Genomic DNA, 22,562 nt, shown 5'->3' with positions numbered 1-22,562 from the left:
AGATAAAACCCCCTATTCAGCTGACGTCTATGTTCCATACGTCAGATGGATCCTTGCCATGGCTCTGCCAAAAGCGCTAAAGGCCCTCCTGTGATCCAGCCCTTGGGCAAAACTGCTTTTTGCCATAGAGTGAAAGGGGAGAATGTTTTTTCTGGGTGCAGGAAAATGGTTTGAGAGGCTTGGAGAAGCTGATGGCTTCTTTGTCCTGTTGCATGCTTGCTCCTGCTGGCTTGAGGCGAGTGTCCAGCGGCCACTGTCCCTCTGTTCCTCCCTTCGCCTTCTGCATGGCTGCCACACTTGTTTGTGATGCCAAGTGGTGACCAAGACTGGGGATGAGGTCCATATTTTGAAAAAAAAAAAAGAAAATCCCTTTTTCTTTTCCTGTGTTATCTTTCAGCTGGAGGATTTGGTTTGGTGTACAGCAGCACAGGCTCTTAGTCCTCGAAAAGCCCTTCTGCAGATGTCTCTACCTGCTTCACATATCCCCAATTTTGGCCAGCTCATTAGGCATAACAATGAAAAATTTTAAAAAGAAAAATGACATGATTGAAGTGCAACTAAATAAAAATTTTTAAAAGGTTCCTAATATTTGCACCTTGGTTTTACAGACTGCAGCAGCACCGGTCCCTGTGTGTGTGCCGCACAGCGCGCTCTTTGCACCAGCACCTTGTGTTAAATAAGAAACCTTTTGCACTCCCTGTGGCAGCACTGGTTGTCCTCTGAGGGATGTGTGGAAGTTCCTGAAGATCAAAAAGCAGGTGGGAGCAGAGAACCTGAGAAACCCTTGACAGACAATATTGTGTTTCTTCAGAGCTCAAGATATTTTTGAAGGTATGTGCCAAGTATCCACTTAATGAATTGCCTCTGGGAGACGGAAAGTTATGGGAAGTTTAGCAAGTCAGTAATGGGCATGGGCACAATAGCTTTTCTCCTGTAAGAGATTATAACAGTGGTTGGAGAACCTGCTCTGCTGTGGTGGTCGGGAGAGGGAATTGTGCTACATAGCTGCCAAAATGCTCATCAAGTGTGTCTGCTCTCTGCTGCTGCTGGTCTAGCCCTGCTCACAGCAGCTGCCGAAATCAACCTAGCAGCAGAGGAATTAAATATGCATTAGCTGAGCTAAGTTTATGGATTTGTAAAGATTTGCCAGAATTCAGCCAGCCCGTTTTATAGGTGATGAGTGCTGAAATGAGTCCTGGGGCGCTGGGCAGGGGTTTGTCTGCAGAGAGTTGTTCTTCTCTGTGCCTAAGATGTCCCCGCTCGGCACGAACATGTGTGGAGAGGATGGCAGAGATGGAGCGTACTGGGCTGGTGGATGTTCTGTGTGCTGTCTGTCCACCGATTCCAATCCCATACGTTGGCAATAGCATGAAACCTCCCTGCAGCGCAGGGTAATGTGTCCCCAAGCATGGCTTTGCCTGCTCTTTGGGTGGAAAGGCGATGCCAGTGATACAGGGTAACTTTTCTTATTTCCCATTGCCCTTATTCTTTGCTGCAGAGTTCCACCCTGATTTTCTCGGTTGCTTTGCTCTCTCGTGACACGGAGCGTTAGAAATGTCTGTGCTGTCTTTTTCCTTGCTCAATCCGGACATCACTGCTGAGCCACCGTGACTCCCGTCTCTTCATCGATGCTGAGTGCAGCTGTGTCTGAGCTCATGTTGCAATGCTATTGGGAACCCACCTTAGATTTTAAATATGAAGCACATCACTCACACTGGTTTTAGTAAGCTTTAAGTCATAGTAAACTCAGTGTAAACACGCTGAGCCACTGTGCTTCAGGTGTGCCCATAGCCAAAGCAGGTACTGTTCTGGTGGAGAATTTCAATATTGTGCTGCCAGAACAGGGGTCAAGTCTGTTTCTGCATTAGTAGTGACCAAAGTTGGGTTATTTATCACATGTAGATTTGAGGACTGTGGCTCACTTCCTCACTACTTAAAAAAATCACACACATACACAAAAAAAAAACCCCAAACCCGACAACCTTTAAGGAAGAAAAATATCATAACAACCATATTGAAACGTTGTTGTAGAGACAGCAGCAGGAACACTGAATTCCCTGGAAAAAAGTCACCAAGATGTCCCCTGTGCAGCTGCAGCGGTGGAAACTGTAGTACTGCAGGCAAGTTCCAGGCATTTTACCAGCATGCAAGCCTGTGTTATAGCTGTTGAGCGTATGGCGGATTTTTGCTTCTCCACTTGTCAGCTCAACCCTTCTATAAGCACAAAAATTTTCCCCCTCGCTCGCTAAAAAACCTGCTGCTTTGCATATTAAAAAGGGCGTATGGGAAGCAACATGAAAAATGTAGACAAGTATTGCTCAGATACAAACAATATGTGACCATAATTATTAGGTTGTCTTATCCTAAAAATAACATTGCATGTGTACTTAATTCGTTGTTAATTTGCACTGACTTATTCATTTGTTCCCCTCACCAAATGTAATTTCTTGGCGGTGGTAGAGGAAAACTGCCTTCTCCCTGTTTAAATAATTGGACTTCTGTGAGAAGAGTACAAAAGCGGAAAAACCACGGTCCCTGTGAAAGCTGCATTTGCGCGAGAGCGGAGCAAATCACTTTGAGTCCCTGCACTTGCAGGGCTGTGAAGTTGCAGGGGAAAAAAAGCAAAGCAGACTTTCTCCTCACTGTTAACGGCTCATTTATTGATTTTACTTTTCCTTTAATAAGAAGTTCCCACTATAAAAAAAAAAAAACAACAAACCAACAAAAAACAAAACCCAAGGGGGCAGAAGCCATTAAACCACTCTGCCCTTTTCCTCCACCCTTCCTGCCAGTAGCCCAACGTCCTCGTTAACTGGCGGGGAGTGGTTTCCCCTTCATTAGCCGCTGCTCATAGGCTGGTCTTGCCTTGTGGGCTGGGCCGTGTTCGGTTTTTGCCGTGGGGGACCCAGCCTGGGTGCTGGAAGCGGAGCGGCGGAACCGGCGCGGCGGGGCCGGGCGGGCGGGGCCGGGCTGCGGGGCGGCTCCGCGGGGCGGCTCCTCCGGCTGCGGGGCCGCCGCTTCGCCGGGTCAAGCTCCTCGCTGATTCTAACAGCACCATGAGGAACCCGCTTCTCCGGGGGCAGGAGGTTGGTAGAGAAAGATTGGGAGTTTGTCGGTTGTTTTGCGGAGCGGTTCGGTTCCCGGGCTGCCGTGGAGGGGGTGGCTCTGGGGCAGTTTTAGGGGAGAAAAAGGCAAATGTTTAAACGCAGGATGCTTATTTTGAAGTTAATTCCGTACTTGGGCTCTTTGCTGAGGCTGGGAAGCAAACTTTGCCAAAAGGAGGTGTTGGTCAGCCCTGTGGGACATGTTTGGGATGATTTACTCATTTTTTTTTTCATGCTTTGCGATGGGCAGGTTTGGATCCAGCCAGGCTGATGAGCGCTGGGCTGCAGTCAGCTGGGAGGGATCTGGGTTGGGGAATTCAGAGATAGTAGCTTTACATTTGCTGTGAACTTCAGTGTTTCTGAGCTGTATTTGTCTGTTTTCTCCAAAGCTGGTGAAAAACTGTGTCTCTGCCTTGTGCCTTTTAGCACCTACTGTTTTGGGACATGGGAAAAACCTGCAGGTTTCCCAAAATGCTGACAGCTGGCTTGACACAACCCGTTCTACTGAGCTGCAGGCTGGATTTCTTGCAATGAGAGCCTTTTCTGCCTGTTGCTATTTTTCTTTACTTGGCAGGATGCTCTTTGGAAATCTTTTAGCCCCAAAATGCCTCTGATCTGGCCTGGGCAATGGTTCAAGCTGGTGCAGCTCCGTTGACTTTGGGAGTGTTTTGCCTGCACAGCCAGGGCTGACACAGGCTCTGTACACAGCAGGACAATACATATCATGTGTCCAGGTCTATGTGGTCTCCAGATCCCTCCTTTAAGTAAATCTGCACGATGCCTCTGAAGTCTACTTAGAGTTACGTGGCTGTTTATGGGACAGACCCTGATAGTTTAATTGGGTGGATGAAGTTCTGCTCGTTTGTGTGAAGATCGTAAGTGGTGGGATGTCATGGCGAGGCTGGTGTGGCCATGGCAGCTGGGACAAACGCGCTCTGTTTGCGTGCGGCGTTGTGTTTCGGAGCTGCCTTGCGTTTGCAGCTTGGAGGGTGGGAACTCTGTTTCGAGTGTCACTAATTGCTGAAGAATTCGCGTTTTCTTTCCTGTGCCATCTCTGGCATTTGATAGTGTGAGCTCATGCCAGAGGCTTGCAGGTAACCCGGGAACTTAATTTCTGACCATTTCTTGTGACGATGCTCACGGAAGTGTTAGCTCTGCGGCTTGGGTCTCAAGGTCAAATCTTGCCCAGCTTTGCCAGAAGTTAGGAAGCTCCAAGTTTAAGCCCTTGAGCCCTGGGCTCCTTTTCAGCATGGATTGCTCTGCACTGTATTTTCTGTGAATATGCGGAAGGCCCCTTCCATCGGGGTGTTACTGTGGGATGCTGAGTGCTTCCCCGGGGATGCTGGGATCCCTGACCCCTGCTCAGGAGATGAGTGCTGAGCACCCGTGTGGGATGGTGGCAACCAACCCACTTGTGCAACTCATCTGGAGCTGAAAGGGGCCTTCCTCTTGTCCTTTTGCTGTGAGATGCCACCAAACCTGTACAATCAGGGATTTTTTGTTGTGGTAGGAAAGTGGGGAATCAGTCTGATTACCTGTGCAGCCAGGTACTGATGTAAATGAAAATTTATCAAGAGCAATACATCTGTTTTGTTTTGGTTTTTTGCTAAAATTTAACTTTCCCACTTAAAGAAGATTGAAGAGTCTCACTTAAAATGCCCATTTGCACATTTAATTTTGTCCAGATTCATAGCATTACTGTTTTCGGGATTACTGAAAATTAATGTTGAGACTCTGGTCTTACCGAGAAAGGCTTTAGTAAAGTGGCTTCTCCTGGGGACTGTGATGCTGCTCGTATTTTGAGAAGCTGGAACTCCTGTCACAAATAATGCTGTTGCTGGCAGGTGTCTCCTGAGCTCTCACAGCTGAGGAAGAGTTTGCTGAGATCAGAATTGCAGCTTCTTTAAACTGCTAAAGATACTCTTTTAATTATATATACATCAGTAAAATTGTAAGCACTAGCTAGGTAATCTTTGCTGGTGAAATCATTCTTTCATGAAACGAGCCAAAATTCCTTGCCTCACCTAGAAATTTTTACTGCTTTTCTTACTAGTAGCAAAGTGTAACTTGTGTCAACTTGGCGTTATCCCCTGTAATTTATGAAGTGCTCTTTAGACCGCAGGTGTGTCTGCAGTAAAGATTCCATGTTTTACAGGGGGTCTGCTCTCCAGCACTGATTTGAGAAATCTCTTCCTCGATAAACCATGCAAAGAATTGCCGTTGTGTCTCCTCTGTCTGTTACTTATGAACTGAACTTGGATTTTTACTTCCCTGGTAGTTGATTTAAAGCAAGTCAGCAAATCTTCAGGGAAAAAAATGTCAGGAGAATGCACTTAACTGCCAGTGTTGCCACAAGTTTTATTACTTTGAAATGAAATAATAAAGAAGATATTGGTTATTAATGTTCATACAGGCTTCTAGATTTATTTTCTCTATCTCTACCTACTGAACACGCCAAAGGAGAAACTCAGCCTCTGAAATCACTGAATCCCTGGAGTGCTGCAGCAAGCCATCACTCTGCTATGGGAACCACCCCTCTCCTGTTGCTGTTGTTGAAAACAGGTGGTTCCTTAATTTCACATTGGAACAGATATTTTGTAGCAAGTCATTTAAAAATAATAATAATAAACAAAGTTTGAGTGGGTATGAGCGTTGTACAGTGGCCCAAAATTTGTTTATAATAGAGCTGAGGAAGTAATTTTTTTTATTATTATTTTTTTTCCCCTGGATGTTAACCTACTGGAGTGTCTAATGTCAATAAGCACCTGAAGCTGAGAAGGGAGGAGGGCGAGAACGAACACTTCATGCCTTTTCCTCCTATTGTCTGACTGACAATCGGTGATGTGTTTTTAACTTGCTCTCACATGCCCTGTACCACGGAAAAAACTCCTGCAGGGACCAGGATTGATTCAGTCATGGCTATGTGTCTGGTGGATGTTGCGATTAGGTTCTTCTGGTTTTTTTTTTCTTTTCCTTCACAAAACCTTGGCCACCCTTAATTTTTGCAAAAAAGGTGGGTTTTTTTAGTCCTTTTTCAGGTGCTGTTTGCCATGCTTTTTCTGCACTCTGAGATGTGGGATGTGTGAGCAGCTGGCAGGCAGCCTGGCTTCTTTACACCCGGGCATGTGGGACCAGACCTTGGCCCTGCAGAGCTACAGGATGGAGATACATATATTTTATCTTTTTTTGTGTGTTGTTTTTATATATCAAAATATATTCTTAACAGGTATTTAGCTGAGTGCCCTTGCCCTGCCACTCACTTTCATGGATTCGTGAGCATCTGCCAGGTGTATGTACCAGCTCCACATATGTAGACATTCTGGAAAGCAGAGAGTGGTAGAAGGATTGGGGGAAAAAACCCCTCTGTTTGCCAGTTTTCCTTCCAAAATATTTGCCGTGCTCCTTTCCCACCTGCTTGGCACAGGGTGGCAGGAGGCAGTCACGGTCCTCGGGTCTGGGGACATGCTCATACCCTGGCTCCTCCTGTGGCTGGGGGAGCAAATGAGAAGGAAACGTGGATTTGCAGAAAATGAATTTTTATGTATATATATATTTGTGTCTTCAGGATTCAGAGTTTTCTCTGTTTCTGTGCAATAATAGTGGGAGGTATCTAATCACTGGGGTCGACATCACATGCTACCGCCCTGAGCGCTTCGCACATCCCTCGCTCCTCGTGCCCACGCGCTGCGGTGGCATTTAGTGCTTTCTAGATCCTTAAAGCAGATAAACGCCACCGAAACCCAGGCCTTTACGTAAGGAAGCCCGGGGGAGAAGCCGTCTGGTGGCTGCTGCTCCCATGCTGGAAATCAGGACCCCAAAAATGAGCTGGGACGATGCCAGGCTCCCCCCGACACGTGCTGCCCCCGCGCCAGGGGAGGAGAGGAAGACATGTGCCCTGGCAGGGAGGCGAGTTTTGCTTCCGAGAATAAAAACCGGTAATTTAAAACAGCTCTGTCTGGCTCTCACGAGTCTAAATAGATGACGTTGAGGGAAAACTTGCTAAAAAAGGGTCAGGGAGGGGGATGGCACAAGTACCAGCAGGACCTGCTGCTGCTGGGCAGCGAGCGCGGTGCTCTGGGTGACAACACAGCATGTGGTCAGGGTTTATTGCCAAAAAGGGATGTAGGTTTTTAATATGGAGATAATCACCTGGAGATGGCAATCTTACTGGGCTAATGTGCTTGCTTTGTTGCCAAGAAAAGGTGTCCGAGAGTGGGGCTGGATGGGAATGAACCCGGCAGCATTTCCTTGACGCGTATCTGCTCAGCTGTGCCACGGGCAGAGTTCACACCTCTGCGCTTCAGTTAATCATGTTTCTGCAACTATTTCTGCAACTATTTTCCCTTAAAACTTCCCTGCGGATGCAGCACTGACCATATTGAACTCCAGCAAATAAATTTGATCTTCAGCTCTAATAGGATTTAACAGCAAAGTAGCCAGTTTGCATTAGTTATCTTAGTGTAATAACGTCTTCCTCCTCTATCCCCTTTTTATCTGGCAGAGAAAATAAGAAATGGTCCTCTGCCCAAAGGAACCGACTTTCTAGGGAGAAAGGGTGTCATTAAAAAGGCAACGCGAATAATGATGAGGTACGTGTTTTGCAGAAAAGAAAGAGCATCCCTCTGTTGCCTGCTCTGGGTGAGCTGGGCTGGGGTGTGGAGAACTTCTGAAAGAGGTATGTGCAAAGCCTAGGATGAAAAACCTCATCGTTATTTGCAGGTTTACTCAACAGAAAGAGGCTTTTTCCCTGGGTGTGGAGTCTTGTGTTTGTTATTCTGACAGGAGCAAATATTCACAACATTCTTTCTCGGCTCATCTCCCATCAGGGTCCCATTGGTGGCGTGTCCCAGGGCTCCTCTGTGCCACCCGTGCTGATGCATCACAGAGACACTTCCCAGAAACTTCTCCCATTTTACCAGCTGGACTTTTGGGAGGATATTTTTAATCAGAAATCCTCATTTCTTTTTCTTCCTTCCAGTCTTTATTTCCCCCACCCAGAACACGAACACCCGCTGCTGGCTGCATCGCTCCGGGACCAGCTGCACCTCGCAGCCAACATCAGCTGGGCTGACTCTTACTTGCAGCTTCCAGGGATGCTCAGGGTGAAAATAAACCAGCAAGAGTAATTAATTGCGCTCTTCCAACACTTTCAGTAACCTGGGGTGTTGTGGCCGTTGGCAATACCTCCTGACTGTACCCCACTAGCTGGCTAAAGGCAACCTTGCTACTTTTTTTTTTTTAATTAAAAAAAAAAAAAATTCAACAAACTTTGAATGTGATACACGAGAGGTAAAACAACTGGATATTTGGGGCCCGCATTTTCTCTTTTAGTTCAAGTGAAATGCAGTTGGCTTTTCCATGTGAAGAACACAAATCTGCCTTGTTTGATGTTTGATTGGTGGGTGCTGGGGTCTCCCAGAAAGCTCAGCTCTCCTCTCTCTGTCACGGCTTGAAGGGCTGCTGAAACAATTTGGAAAGCAGGCAGTGCACCGTATAGTCTTTTCAGAAATAAATGCTTTGGTCTCTTTTCGTCTTTTTTTAAATGTCTATTTATGTAGTCTCCATGAGATGTTCTGAAGTATATTTTTCCATGACAGAGGTTTCCTGCAAATTGATTTTTTTTTTTTTTTGCAAGGTTCCCACCCAGCATTAAGTCTTACCAAGAAAGAATAGTAGATGACTCATGGTGGCTCTGAAATTTCTGTGGTTAGACCTGATCCTGCTGAGTTTTGGCAGCAATTGTGGCAAATGAGCCATTTTGTTCACTGAGAGAAAGAACCAGTGAGATGGGCACTGCTGTCTGAGCCTGCTCAGGTTTTTTCTTTCGCAAAGCTCTAGCTTTTCTTTCTGCCAAACAGCTTTTTTGATACATGTAGAAAACTGTCTGCAGACACCCCTTTGAGCGGCACTGCTGCAGAAGGTCATGGCAGTTGAGGGGAAAATAATATTTAATTTTTAGCTCATCGTGTGCAGCTGCCTATCTTGCGCTGGGGTCTGGAGAGTTAAGCTTGTAAGTCGTAACCTTCATGCTCTGGTTTCCTCTAGGAACGTGTGGGAAAAATACTGTACGGGAGTTTTCACAAAACGAGAAAGAGCTGCAGGGTGTTTCTGGCTTGTCCAGATGCCTGCGCTGCATGTAAGGTGCTGGAGATCTGGGTACGTGGAGGCAGCTGAGGCTCAGTTTGAGTTCAGACACGAGCATCATCTTGCCTGCCATCAGCATGCTGCTGTGCCAACTTGATGAAGGCATTTTTTTTTTCCTCCTCTGGAGGAAGGAGGAAAAAAAAAAAAGATACATCTGAGGCATCTATTTTGTTCTAAGAAAGCTGTCAGTATTGTTAATGTGTGTAAATTAGCTATTTTGCATAAATTTGCAGGTGTTTAGTTATATGTAAGCAAGAAACAGAGAGCTGTTTTGTTTCTGCAAGTTACTTATTTATAATGAGCAAATTTCCATTGAATTTGCTTGGGTTTGATCTTAGTTCAGCAAGTACTGAACCGAAACCTCAGCCATCATTCCAGGGTTATTTGTGAAATCAGAACCAAACTTCTGTAATTATTTGCTCATCCTTAATTCCGATAACGAATCAAACACTTCAAGATATAGAAATATTAACTTTTCTGTAAGTTGAGTACCCTGTGTCCTGAGTGCTGTTGTGATCCCAGGGAGGATCATATGGAGATCTTGTGGAGAGTATCCTTGGGAGAGGCTGGTTCACAAAGCTACCTGATGTCCTGCATAAAATTTTGGGGACAACATCACCTTCATACTCTGAGCTCAGCTCACAGCTCCTCTTACAATTACCTCTGGGACTTCCTCAAGCTGACTGTTTTCTTCTTGTGAACTAGAAGGTCTCAAATGTTTGTTTTAGCTGGCCAGGAAAAGGAAAATACAGTTCTTGGAGGGGGCCTTAATATTATCCTAGATCCATAGATGAAGCTGTTTGTGAACCGGTAAGAGATTTCTGGGTGCGAAAGGGCGGACAAGGGCTGATGTTAGCGCGTGTTGGTGCTTGCTGTTGGCCGTGGCTGAGGATAAGTAGCTGCTTTTGGAAATGCAGAACGGGAGCGGGCATGTGCCCGCCTGTCGTCTCCTCTGGCACGTGTTATTGCCAGCTCCTCAGGCACGATGCTGTGTTGTGCAGTGGGCATGTGGTGCTGGATGTCCCCGTGTGATAGCGGGAGCTGAGGCTGTTGAGTGCTGTAGCTTTAGGGACAGACTAAAGAATGGAACTCTGCTGAGGATGCAGACATCAAATTCTTGTGGAGTTTATTAGCTGGAACGCCTGAAATGTCTGTTAAGGTGGTGCAGGGTCCCATTTGGGGTGGGGAGGCAGCGGGGTGCTGGGAGAGGAACTGTGACGTATCTTTCCTGGGATGGCTGGAGGTGCATGGTGTCCCCGGGGTCCTTGGGGGTGGCAGTGTCCCCAGGAAGCCACCCTGGGAGATGAGCCTGTGCCCTGAGCCCCCCAGGCAGAGGAGGTGCTGCTGCATGGGAGCGCTCGAGTCCTGCTCTGTGCTGCTGCCTTCTTGCTCCGCCGTGGCTTTCTGCTTGTGCCAACTGTGGTGTTTTCCAATGAAAGCTACTTGAGAAATTACATTAAAACTTAAAAAAAAAAAACCCAAAAACCCACCAAGACAACGGAAACTGTGTTTTATTAAAACAATAAGCTATTAGTTAAAATACATGGTCTTGATCTGCTACTCCTTGTTGCTGGGATACCCACAGAACTCTCGTTTCTTTGAGCAAGTCACATGAAGAGTCAACAAAAAGTGAGCACCTTCATGTGCTTTTTGCATGTGGTTTTTAACAGTAGGAGGAGAAAAGAAAACCTATGTTCCCACTTAATGGAAACTTGGAAATAAGCAGCAGGGTTGCATCTGGAGCAGGAATGGTGAACTGCTGATATGTACCTGTGCTTTCTGCTATGATGCAGAGCAGCAGCTGATGGGGAGCGATGGCCGGGAGATGCCGTTGCAGTCCCCCAAATCCCTCCTGGAGCGCAGGCTGCGGTGCTGTCCCTTGGTTTACCTTGGCTGGCAGGAGTTATGTGAAGATCTGTAAGTGTTTGCATTTATCAGCTGCCACCCAACCCCGCTGTGGGATGGGGGTGTCGGGCTGCCTTCCAGCGCATCCGCTCGGCTCCCAGCTGCCGAAATTCCCTGCGGATATGCAGCTTGGCAGGTGGTGGTTGCTGGGGCAGACACAGCACCGGGAGGTACCGGAATAGTGTTGAGTGATATACAGGACATCAGCGACATAGACATCTATAGATTTAGATCATGAAAATATGTCCGGTATTTATACGACGTGTTCAACTATATATAAGAGCGGCAGCAATATTTACCATCTGTGGGCACTGGGATGGTCTTTGTCACCTCTGATCATTGTGGAGATAGCGTAATGCAAAGGACTCTTGCAATAACTATTGCCCTGCAAGCTTCTCTGTTTCAGGATTTTATATCAAGCTTTTATGGCCAAGCTCTGTGTGTCAGCCAGCACTTTCAAGTGCTGCATCCTTTGACCTTGCTACTGTTTGTTCTCTTTGAAGCAGGTCCTTTTTCCAGCCCCTCTTCCCTCAGCTCAGGACTCGCTTTGCCACCTTCTATTGTGGAGTTTGGGGATGCTGAGGTGATGCTGATATCCAAGATGTTATCAGCTGTGTTGCCCTCTCCAGCTACAGCACTAGTGGATTTTTGGGGATAGCTAACCAGGTGCTGGAGGCTCTGGACATCCCTGTCCTGGCTTTCAGGGTGTTGTGTGCAGTGCTGCTGGGTTTGGGGGTGCAGAGTGTTTGCCGTGACCACATCAGAGAGTGGAAGGTTCATGGGGACCAAGGGCTTGAGCACAGATCCCCGGAGGACGTGCATCTGCGCATGAAGAATCCAAAACATGGTGATGAATAAGTACGTGAAGGACCGGCATTAATCATTGATAAACACTTAATGATCAGCTTCCCGAGGGGGGCAGGGGCGGTGGTCCAGGTGTGCTGCTGGGCAGGGGGGAGCGGGCACCCCATGAACAACCAGCACATCGGTGTGAGATCAGCAGCCACTGCTCATCTCTGGATGTTTATATTTTCCTATTACTGTTCCATAAAGCAAATAAAAGGAGTCCTTGGGAAGTGCCTGACGCTTAGGCTGGTCCTGGGAGTGGGGAAAGACGCAGCCGAGAGGGTTTTTCGGACTCCAGCAGTGGTTTAGTCACCACGTGATGACGGTACTGCCCTCCACCGTGACCAGTGCCTTACCTCATCCTTTCCCTTGGCTTGCATTGCTTTTCTGTTGTCTTTTCTCTGGCACAAACACTGTGGGACAGATGCTGCAGGACCCGCTATGGGAGCAGAAGGGGCTCTGCCCTGGTACAGATAGAGCAACAGGGACCTCCGTAGATATTTCATGTTATTTCCAGGCAGTCCCAGTCTTGAAGCATCTTGTTTTGTGTTGCAAAGAGGCCATGTGGATTCCCATGACTTAGCTTTTCCTCCAGACGGGTGGCTTGGCTGTAAGCCTCACGTGGAAAGGACTACGGAAATCAATAAAGAAGGACACTGCTGCAGTCGTTAGAGTGGGAAATGCTAATTGGTTCCTGCTTTTAGAGGTATTACTATTAAATGCACGAACTTCGTGAGAATAACTGTTTTGTAAAAGTGTTTTAAAATATTGTGGTTTTATCAGGATTGGGCCAAAGATAAGGTCACGTCAGGATGATGTCTGAGCCTGATGTTTATTGCTGATTTGAATTCGTATTTCAGTACTTCTCCAGATCTTTCCAGAGTGGGAACAATGCTTTGGTTCTTATTCAGGGGTTGTTTTGTGTGTTTTAAAAAATAAACTCTAATCCACTTGCACTGTCCCTGTTGTATGAGCATCCAGAAGGGCAGATTTCCAGGAGGTATCTCTATGTGCTGTGCTGGTCGCTTGCTCATCTGGCTAAATGGCTTCTGCGTACTCAAGAGTAGGGATAAGTCAGTGCTGAGCATTTTTTAACCACCCTGTGTTTTGATTTCATACTTAGGGAATGTAACATGCTATCTGCCATCTACAAGAGCCCTTACATTTTTATAAAGTAGTGGGGGAGAGTATACTGCAAAATAAAATCAAGCACATGCGTGTTTTGCTTTGTATGGGTATGTGAATTTTCTGGGCTGGAAAAGCAGGGTCCCTTTTGCAAGTGGGGACACAGAGCCTGGGGGACACCTCCTGGCTGCTTGGTGGAGGTTTGACACCTGCCAAGGACTGCGGAAGGAAGGTGTCCCAGGGTGTAAATCTGGGACTGGCGACAAGCCCAGCTCCTCCTGGGGCTTGCAATAACTCCTCAGAAAGGGCTCTTCTCAGCTGAGGGTATTTCTCCATGAAGGAGTTGCCTAAAGCAAATTTTAGGTTTAAAATGTGAGAAATCAGGGAAATATTTACGTGGAAAACCTTCTTCACCAGGGGCAAATAGCCATTGAGGGCATTGTGTGTAGGGTTCCCTTGGCATCTCGTCTGGGCTCTCCATGCCTGTGTGGCGTCCAGGCTCCCGGCAGCAGCAGGAGGAGAGGGGAAATTCACGGCTTAAGCCATTTCAATTTTGTTTGGGTGTCTTTTTCTTTTTAATAACCCCATCTCACCGCCCTGTGTTTAGCCCAAGCCCTTCTCTTTTGCTCCATGCAGTCAAGGAGGTTCGCCTGGGTCCCGCCACCAGCGCTGCCTGCGGGGACAAAGCCCAGTATGGGAACAGAGGTCACTGGTCACAGCCCTTATCAAAAGGTCGCTGTACTGGGAGAGATGTCATGAGAACTGGAATGCGGGTAATTTTCAGGGGTTACAGAGTTTCTCGCCATGGGGATGGGAGTTGATGTAGAGCATCAAACCCTGGGAGGCATTAGCAGGAAATGCCTGTTTTTACTGGATGTATTTTCTCTTCCCTCCTCCCCTTTTTCCCAAATGAAGGCTTTCTCAGTTTCATAGCTCTGCATGGTGCTTGTCAGCATCGTAACCTCGTGAAGGAGCAGTAATTGTCTCAGCTTGTTGCAGATCTGCCATGATACATGTAAGAGAATAAACTTGCGCCTACCAACTTTTAGGTAATCTGTGCTATTACCAGCTGCATACATTTTTACATCAGGACTTGAATGTCTTCAAAACACAGAACTGTTCATGAATATTTACCAAAACATGCATTTTTCTGGCTTCTAGTTTCCATGCCTTTAAAGCAGTGCTTTTGTTGTCCTATGTAACAAGTAGAAAAACAGTTTCTTTCCCAAAGCCTGAGATTATCATATGATCCCCTAAGAAATAACTTGAGGTTAAAGCATAACCAAAATGGCAAATAACAGAAATAGATACCAGATTTGCGAAGTTGCAGGATTGAGCTGGGCGTTTGCAATACATTCGCAAGGGCTCAGGGATTAATATAGTTAACTTTGATTTTTTTTTTTTTAATAGTCATTTTTCTTGTAGTTGAAACCTTAATTCTTGGTGCAATTGTTATTTCCAATGTAGATGTTTTACTAGTTCAAAGAGTTTTGTCCATCCTGCTTGCAGCCGTCTTTTCCACGCTTGCAGGCTGCTTTTGTGTTAATTCCAAGTCTGTTCCTTCTGAGGCGAAATAACTTCAGTTCTGACACTGTGTTCTCATGGGTCAAATGCTTTAGATCTGACTCTTCTCTGTCTTCTGCACCTTATCTTCCTTTTTGGCATGTAGGCAGTAGCCTTGTTTGTGTATCTTGGCATGAGTTTTGTCCTTGTTCAGATTGCTGATTCTTGACTCCCTGAAACCTTGGTCTTTCCTTTTGTTTTGTTGTTGTGGTGTTCGGTGTGTTGTGTTTTTCCTTTAACAAACTGCTGCTTATTTTCTATCCTGGATGACATGAGCCTAATACTGAAATGTTGCACTTGCTCCTGAAAAAGTTTCATACAATTATTTCCACCTTCCTGCAATTCGCCAGTATCGTTTGAGTTTTCTCTCTGTCCTTCTAGTAATTGCAGTCTCCAAAACTGACAATATCAGCACCTTTTGTAAGCCCATTCTCTAGTCCATCATTAGCGCAAGCAGTGAGAGGCCCTGGATAGACAGGGACTTCTCGATGCAACCCTTCTATTTTCCTGCTGAATCACGGGTAACCACGCTTGGAGCGTGTTTGCACCCAGCTTGTTGCAGATTAACCCAGGCGTGTTCCTTAGCTTGCCTATGGGAATGCAAACTGTGTCTGCATGGAAGCTCTGGCCAGGAGATTAAATAGCGCTCTAGTTCTGGCTAGGCTGTAAGCAAGACACATTTTCCCTCCCCAGCCCATAATCTGGCTCTAATCTTAATAGGAAGAATCTTGCTGTGAGGACTGACTTGGGTCCAGCTGGGTTTGGACTCTTTATCCCAGGACTTGTCTGTGCCAGCTGCGAAAACAGCTCTAGCTTTTTAAAAAAAAAAAAAAAATCATGAGTTATGCAGCCCTGCAGTGGTTCTCAGCAAATACTCACTGTAGACACTGGTTAATTGTTTATCCATTAACAGACTGCATCAATTAATCTGACAAGAGGGGCCTGGCCGTACCTGGCACGGCGGGGCAAGGAGGAGGCAGGAGGATGCACATCCTTGCCATGTTGGCTTCTGTCCGCGTGCTCTTTCTCCAGCCCTGTCAAAGTGGTATTTGTCTGCTGGCTTCTTTCAAGTGTAACTGCTGGCACAGCGTGTACAAAGTGTGTTTGGGCTTGTTTTCTCTTTGACCATGCAAACCTCTTCTTTTGGAAAGTGCATCAAGTTTCCATGAAGTAAGCGCATCTCTTCAGGCTGAAAAAAAAAAAAAAAAAAAAAATTACAGACAGAAGAAATACAAAGCAAGATGCTGCTTTGTATCCTCTAGTCCTACAGCTAAAGATTACAAAAAATTCTTTGCATGGAGTGCCAAACGGGAAATAAAATAGGATTTTATTGTATGTGTCGGTGCAGTGTGGGGAAGCGCTGCCGCCCGGCGTGGGACACCTCTGGGCTCTGTGTCCCCTCTACCACTCCTCTGGGGTTATTTTGGAAAGCCTGGTAGCATGGCCTCCCTCTCAGGAGTGCTATTAATTTATGCCTACTTTCTAGGGAGAAAATCAAACATCCAAAGCCAACCTATATCTGGTGGGATGACTTCGCTGCTAGAAAAAATAAAAATGAACCTTATGGTCTCCAAGTGATTGAAGTCCCCTGCAGTATATTGTTAGTGATGGATAAAGTGTAAAGCTTCTGGCCACGAGAACTGGCTCTCCATCGAGCTGTGGAGAGGGAGGTGTGGGGTAGTGATAATGCCGAATTCCTGCTACAGGCAACACCGATGGCTTCATTGTCCTGCCTTTCAGTGCATCTCCCTCCATGAGGATTAATGCAAATTCCTTTTTTGCTGTCCCCAGGCAGAAGGGGAATGAGGTAGCCGCGGGGGTACGTGTGTGGGTTTGTATGTGAATTATTCAGGTGAATCTCTTGTAGCGACATGCCAGCATAGCGCCCCCCAATCTGGTCCTTAAGCCATTCCCAGCCACCAGTGGAAGGTGGCAAAGCCACCAAGAACCTTGGAGCCCTTGCTTCCTTGATGAAGCTGTTGATTCTTCACTTACTTTGGTATCAGAGAAGAGATTGACCCAGTTTTTCTTGATTCAAGTCTGTGTGCAAATGGATTTTTTTTTCTTTTTTTCTGAAGGCAGCTGGTTTTAACATGTTTTTGGGCTTACATGATATCAGCCTTATGTAGTAATAAAATAATGTACTTGTTTCAAGAGGAAGCGATAATAAAGACTGTTCTTTCAAAAGCAGCTAAACACATGAATTATTAAAGTGTTAAATTATTTCCAAATTACAGCATATCTTACTCTTTCTATGGATCTTACTCAAGGAGAATTGCAGTGTTCTTTGTCGAATTTAACGTCAGGAATGTTGCTTTCTTTTTTTTCTTTGACACAATGTCAGAGCTTCCACGAGTGTAAATGGTGATCCTTGTGTTGGCTGCCGTAAAATGCTGCCACTTTGTCCCATCCATATTTTTTCAGTGTGGCTGTCAAGCTGTGACATTTATTGCAGAGCAGAACAAAGATTGAAGGGACTTTTTATCAGGGAGATGCCCAGGAGCTAGAGCTTGGCTGGCTGCAGGGACCAGCAGCTGGGTCTGCAGCCCCATGGTGAGTTGCACAGTCTGGAGGAGGAAGAAGAACAAGTTTTGCAAATAAACACAAATGCTGAAAGCTTGATTATTTTTTTTTCCTCTTTTTTTTATTTTCTATTTTTTTTTTTTCTTCTTCCTTCCCTGTTTTTTGTCCTGACTCAGACTCCTGGCATGGGTGGATGAGGGTAAAGGTGGGAAGTGCCATAGTTACCAGTGCCCAAACATCTCCAAGTGCCACTGCCTGATTGCCCTGATCCCCATCATGAAGGGGCGATGGGCTGGTCCCCTGCAGCCGCCTGGGCTGTATAATGGGTATGAGCTCCCTGGGAGGTTGTTTAAGGGGTGAGGACAAGCTGCAGCATCCTCCCGTGTTGCTCCCGGGCTTTCTGTGGGACCCTGACCCCATGCTGCCCTGTAGATGGGAGCCCTTCTGGCCGTGATTTTTTCTTTTTTTCTTTTTTTTTTTTCTTTTTTTTTTTAGTCTGCTGAGGGGATGGAGCCATGGGAGAGCACAAGACACACAGATACCATGGTGATTGTGTAAGGTGCATAGAAACAGGGGAAATCTTAATAATGCCAGGAGTTTATATCACTAGTTAAATCAAAGTAAGATCACTTAACAAAAACGCCTGATGACTTTCTCAGTGAGCTTTTCCTCTGTGCAGCCTAAGCTGGGAATTAGGTTTAGGATTTGACCAGGCATCAATATAGTTTATGCTTTTTCTAGTGCGTTGTTGTTACAGAGCTGAAGTGACCAGGTGAGTCGATGCCGAAGCTTCCTTGCTTTCCTTTTTGAAATCAATATGCGAAGGTACTCCCAAGCTGCGGCCAACCCCCTGCAGGTTTTTATAGCTGGAAAGTGAAATATATTGTATTTTCAATCTTAAAGTACAACTGGAGCCTATGAGTCCTGTGGTCACTGGCACTGGGGCAAATTTTCTTTATAGCCTGGAGCTACCTCTGCTTTTTTGCTGCTCCCACTGCTCTGGGCAGTGATTTACTGGAGCTGTGGGGCTGAGTGGTGAAATTTTTTTACACTGATGGTGGTGAAACACTGTTCTGGGTTGCCCAGAGAGGTGGTGGATCCCTGGAGACATCCCAGGCCAGGCTGGACAGCGCTCTGAGCAACCTGGGCTGGTTGAAGATGTCCCTGCTCATGGCAGGGGGTTGGACTAGATGGGCTTTGAAGGTCCCTTCCAACTCGAACTATTCTATGATTCTATGATGCGGATAGTTGGGATGAATGTGGGTGTGGGGCTGGAGGGAGGACGAGGCCACACGCTGCCATGGGTTTCTCTCGGCCCTGCTGTGCTGAGGTGTTGCAGAGAGGGAGATGACCATCCTCCTCCTTCTTCCTCCCCAGCCCCCCGTGGCTCTGGCACACGGGTCCCTGAGATGTCCCTGAGAGCTGACAGCCATGCAGCTACGTCATCGCTGAAGAAGATCGCTGCAGACATGAGCAACATCATTGAGAGCCTGGACACCAGGGAGCTCCACTTCGAGGGGGAGGAGGTCGACTCAGAGGTGCTAAATGACCCAAAAGGCACTGGTGGGTTAACACCCGTATGTTCTCAGCCCTGGATTTAGTAACTGATAATCTGTTGACAGGGTAAAATCTCAACGGTTTTACCAAGCCCAGCCATTGGCCCTGGTTTAGGACCAGGAGGCATTACTCTTGGCACTTGAGCTCTTGCAAGTCAAGTTCCTTCTGTGAAAGCTTGTAGTTAAGCTCTCTTAAATAAAGCCTGGTATATTTTAGTGGAATTAATAGTGCTGTGTAAATGCTCTTATGTTGAAGTCTTGCGACTATCTGCTGGTTTTCTTGCCCTCCTTGATGGTTACAAGACTGTTGAGCTAATGGGGTTTGTGGTCCTTCCAGTGTCCATTCCCTTCTCTGCCATCTATCACACCCGGGGCTTCAAAGAGCCAGGCACGCAGGCGTACCTCATGGGATGTCCTGTTCGAGTGCGTGTGTTGGAAGTGGAGCGCTTTACTTCCACGAAGAAGGTCAGAATTTCCAGAGTTTTCATTTAATTTCTGTAGAATTGTATTAAAATACTTCTTGTGGGTTAATTTTGCATGTACTTGTTCACGGGCTAAGGAAGCAGTAACGCCTGCGTCTCAGAAAAATGCTCAAGAGAGGTTTTCTGTCTGTTCATAAAACCTAATAAGGAAGAACAAGAAATTATAAGACAGAATGATCCTTAAGTAAACTTGAATGAGGGCTCTTTAGATGAGCAGCTGCAGGAAAATGACTTATTTCAGCCCTTGCGGTGGTATTCTCCTGTGCAGGTACCAAGCCCCAACGTTTACACCATCGAGCTGACCCATGGAGAGTTCACATGGCAGGTGAAAAGGAAGTTCAAGCACTTCCAGGAGTTTCACAGGGAGCTGCTGAGGTACAAAGCCTTCGTGCGCATCCCCATCCCCACCAGGAGGTGAGTGTCCAGCCTTGCAGACGCGCTGGGCTTTGGGCGGATGTGATGAGCTTTTCTCTTTTAACAGTGTATTGGTTTGACTTCACTGATCCTATTTACTTTGCTGTAAGGAGAAGGCAGCAGAGTTTAGTCTCTGCAAATATTTAGCAGCTATAATAAAGATATTTAATCTCTATGTATTTAACATTTACAAGTGGTGCAAGCATCTCTGCTGACCCAGAAAGCCCTTTGGGTCCCAGGTCATCAGCTTTTGAGCTGAATTTGCGTTGGACTTGGGGAAGGGTTATGCGAATGGAAATTGTTGGTGCTTTGCAGCTTTCTGCTGGCATGGGGTGGATGTGGGAGGTTTGGGGCTCCCCAGCACGGGCGTCAGCCCTGCCTGGGCCGGCCTTGGTGTTCAGGAGGGCGGAAGAGTAAGGGGAGCCACGGGAAGAGACATGGTGTGGGTCGGCAGGAGCATCCTGCTGTGGGGAATGTGGGAAGAGGATACAGGGAAAGGTGAAATTATGAGTAGTTAAGGACTGGGGGAACATAATGCTCTAAAACTAGGGTTTATGTTCCCTTTCCTTAAAAGGGTAAAAGGAGATACTGAAAAAAATTCAAACTCTGATATTTCTGTGTCGCGTTTTCATTTGTGTGCCAGTTGGAGCATACTGGCTTCTTTTAAATGAATCCATGCTTTTTTTTTTTTTTTTTTTTTTTTTTTCTTTCCTGCCCACCCATCCCTCAGTTTTTAAGAGTTTGGATGGGGAAAAAGAAAAGCATCACAGAAGGGCTACATATTGAGGCACGCACACACTTGCAGCACTGGGACTTGATGTTGAGGTTTGTTTTTCCTTCCAGTCACACGGTGAGAAGACAATCCATCAAAAGGGGAGAACCGAGGCAGATGCCGAGCCTGCCACACACGGCGGAGAGCGCGATGCGGGAGGAACACTTCTCGAGCAGGAGGGTGAGCGCCTGGCTTGGTCTGCGGGGGGCAGAGGGACGCTCTGGGGGCTCCTGAGTTGCAGAGACGCCAGGCAGGTTGTTTGCGAAGCCGCACACTGTCAAAGCCTTTGTTTTATTACCATTAAAGTCTATTGCTGGACAAACTTAGACTTTGACAAGTCCAGCTTTAACACCAAATTCTTCTCCGTGCAAAGAGGAGGATGCTGCTCCCAGGCTGTGTATGGGTGAAGTTGAGGAAAACCATGATGCCCAGAGTGACAGTTTCCCTCCTCCCAACTGCTCCAATTTAAAGATAGAAGACGCAGTTTGCAGAGTCAAGTTGCGTGATGGGGGCAGCCCCGTGGCCGTCAAAATCTGAGAGATTTCAGTCCTGTTCTCCTCTGAAAGAGGAGATGACAGTCGGGCTCTTGATGCTGAAATGGCTAATTTTAGTTGAGGCACACGTGTTCTGTGTAACTTTATCAGATGTTAACAGATGGGCCCTTCTATGAAGAGGGTGGGTGTCTTCATACCTCTCCATTGCAGCTTTGCTGTTTGGGAAAAAAAAAATGAAGTTTCTTCACCCTGTGCTTATCATTCTCTCTCTGCTGTTTGCTCCTTCCCTGGGCTTTCTGCGCTGAAGGCTCAACTCCCAGAAGGTTGTGTCTCGTGGCTGTGCAGTGCAGATGACCCTCCCTGCTGTGCACGGCTTCACTGCTGTGCAGGAAGTTTCAGGAGAGAGATGTTCATTTAAAAGAGGAAGAGAAATGTTTTCTAGATCCTTTTTTTCCATTTTTTTTTTTTTTTCCCCGCTTGGTTTCCTTTGTGAGAATCCCACAGCTTTCACCATGGGGATGTATACCCCGCTGCCCAGCTGGGTAGCTCAGTGCTCTGATGCTAATGCTGAGAAGGACGAAGGTCCCAATGGAATTCGTTAATTTTTTTTTTTTCTTTTCTTTCTTTCTTCCACTGTGTCCTGTAAGACTCTGCCTGATTTCCCATGCCCAAACAACTTAAATCTCTTCTTTGGCCAGTTACCATGAGAATGGGAAGAGATTATCTCTCCTGGCTGGGGAGGACAGGCTCCCCAGCGACTGGTGGCCCAGCAACCGCTGGCTTTGGGACAGGGCAGCGTGGTCACCATGCCCCCCACGCCTGAACCTGGGGTTTTGGTTAAAAACGCTCTCTCAGTTGCATCCAAGGCCGTGTTTTCTCACAAAGCAAATTTGTGTGGGTCAGAAACAGCAGAGACTGATTTGGTATTCAGAACTGTTCTGAAACTTGGTTTTGGTCAAGAAAGTTGACCTCTAAAATGACAGCACCAAGCAAAAGGTCTGCTGGTGGAAGGTGCAAACACAGATCTGTGAACAGTAAACAACCTGTGATCCAACTGTGTGCTGCTGAGCTATAATCTTCCGTGAGCACATAATAGCGTGTTTATTTATCCATTCAAGCTGAAAAGTGTCTGATTCCTTGATTGCTTCCTCATGCCACACAGTTGGATTGTGGTTGGGTTTTTTGTTTGTTTTGTGTGTGGTTTGGTTTTTTTTTTCCTTCAAAATTCCTGCATCTTATCTAAAGTTTCAATGTTTTCATTGTAGAAACAACTGGAAGACTACTTGACAAAGATCCTTAAAATGCCAATGTACAGGAACTACCATGGCACAGTAAGTAGAAATTAGTTTGCTTAAATGCCTAAAGAATATTCATGTTACAAATGTTGAATTTATTGGAAGAAGACATGCAGCTTATATCAGAAACATTTTACAGTCGTTTTGCAAGTGTTTTGGCTTAGCTGATTTCTCTAACATGGATGTAATAGGATTAAAACAAAAGAAAGTGAATGGCTCACTCTTAGAGGTCACTATTATAACACAGTGATAACCTCCTCAAGGTAGTCCAGTCCAGAAAGCTGATTACACGTGTGTGATGCAGTGGGTTTCTGCTTAATTTCTGTTTAATTCTGGGGA

The 22,562-nt window shown here is 46.3% G+C and overlaps 1 protein-coding gene across 2 annotated transcripts in view; it reads left to right on the top strand.

The window, feature by feature from the left end:
* Positions 1 to 2,987: 2,987 nt before the first annotated feature.
* PLD1 (phospholipase D1) overlaps positions 2,988 to 22,562 on the top strand; it is a 64,701-nt gene continuing 45,126 nt past the window's right edge. For both annotated transcript variants that reach the window (XM_065639777.1, XM_065639775.1), the window contains exons 1-6: positions 2,988 to 3,086; positions 18,588 to 18,773; positions 19,104 to 19,231; positions 19,517 to 19,662; positions 20,506 to 20,614; positions 22,194 to 22,259. In XM_065639777.1, coding sequence (XP_065495849.1) covers positions 18,620 to 18,773; positions 19,104 to 19,231; positions 19,517 to 19,662; positions 20,506 to 20,614; positions 22,194 to 22,259 — 603 coding nt within the window. In that variant the 5' untranslated portion in view covers positions 2,988 to 3,086; positions 18,588 to 18,619. The remainder of the gene's footprint in view (positions 3,087 to 18,587; positions 18,774 to 19,103; positions 19,232 to 19,516; positions 19,663 to 20,505; positions 20,615 to 22,193; positions 22,260 to 22,562) is intronic.

The sequence above is a fragment of the Caloenas nicobarica genome, chromosome 8, assembly GCF_036013445.1.
Source record: "Caloenas nicobarica isolate bCalNic1 chromosome 8, bCalNic1.hap1, whole genome shotgun sequence".
NCBI lineage: Eukaryota > Metazoa > Chordata > Aves > Columbiformes > Columbidae > Caloenas > Caloenas nicobarica.
This window is presented reverse-complemented; position numbering and strand designations above follow the sequence as displayed.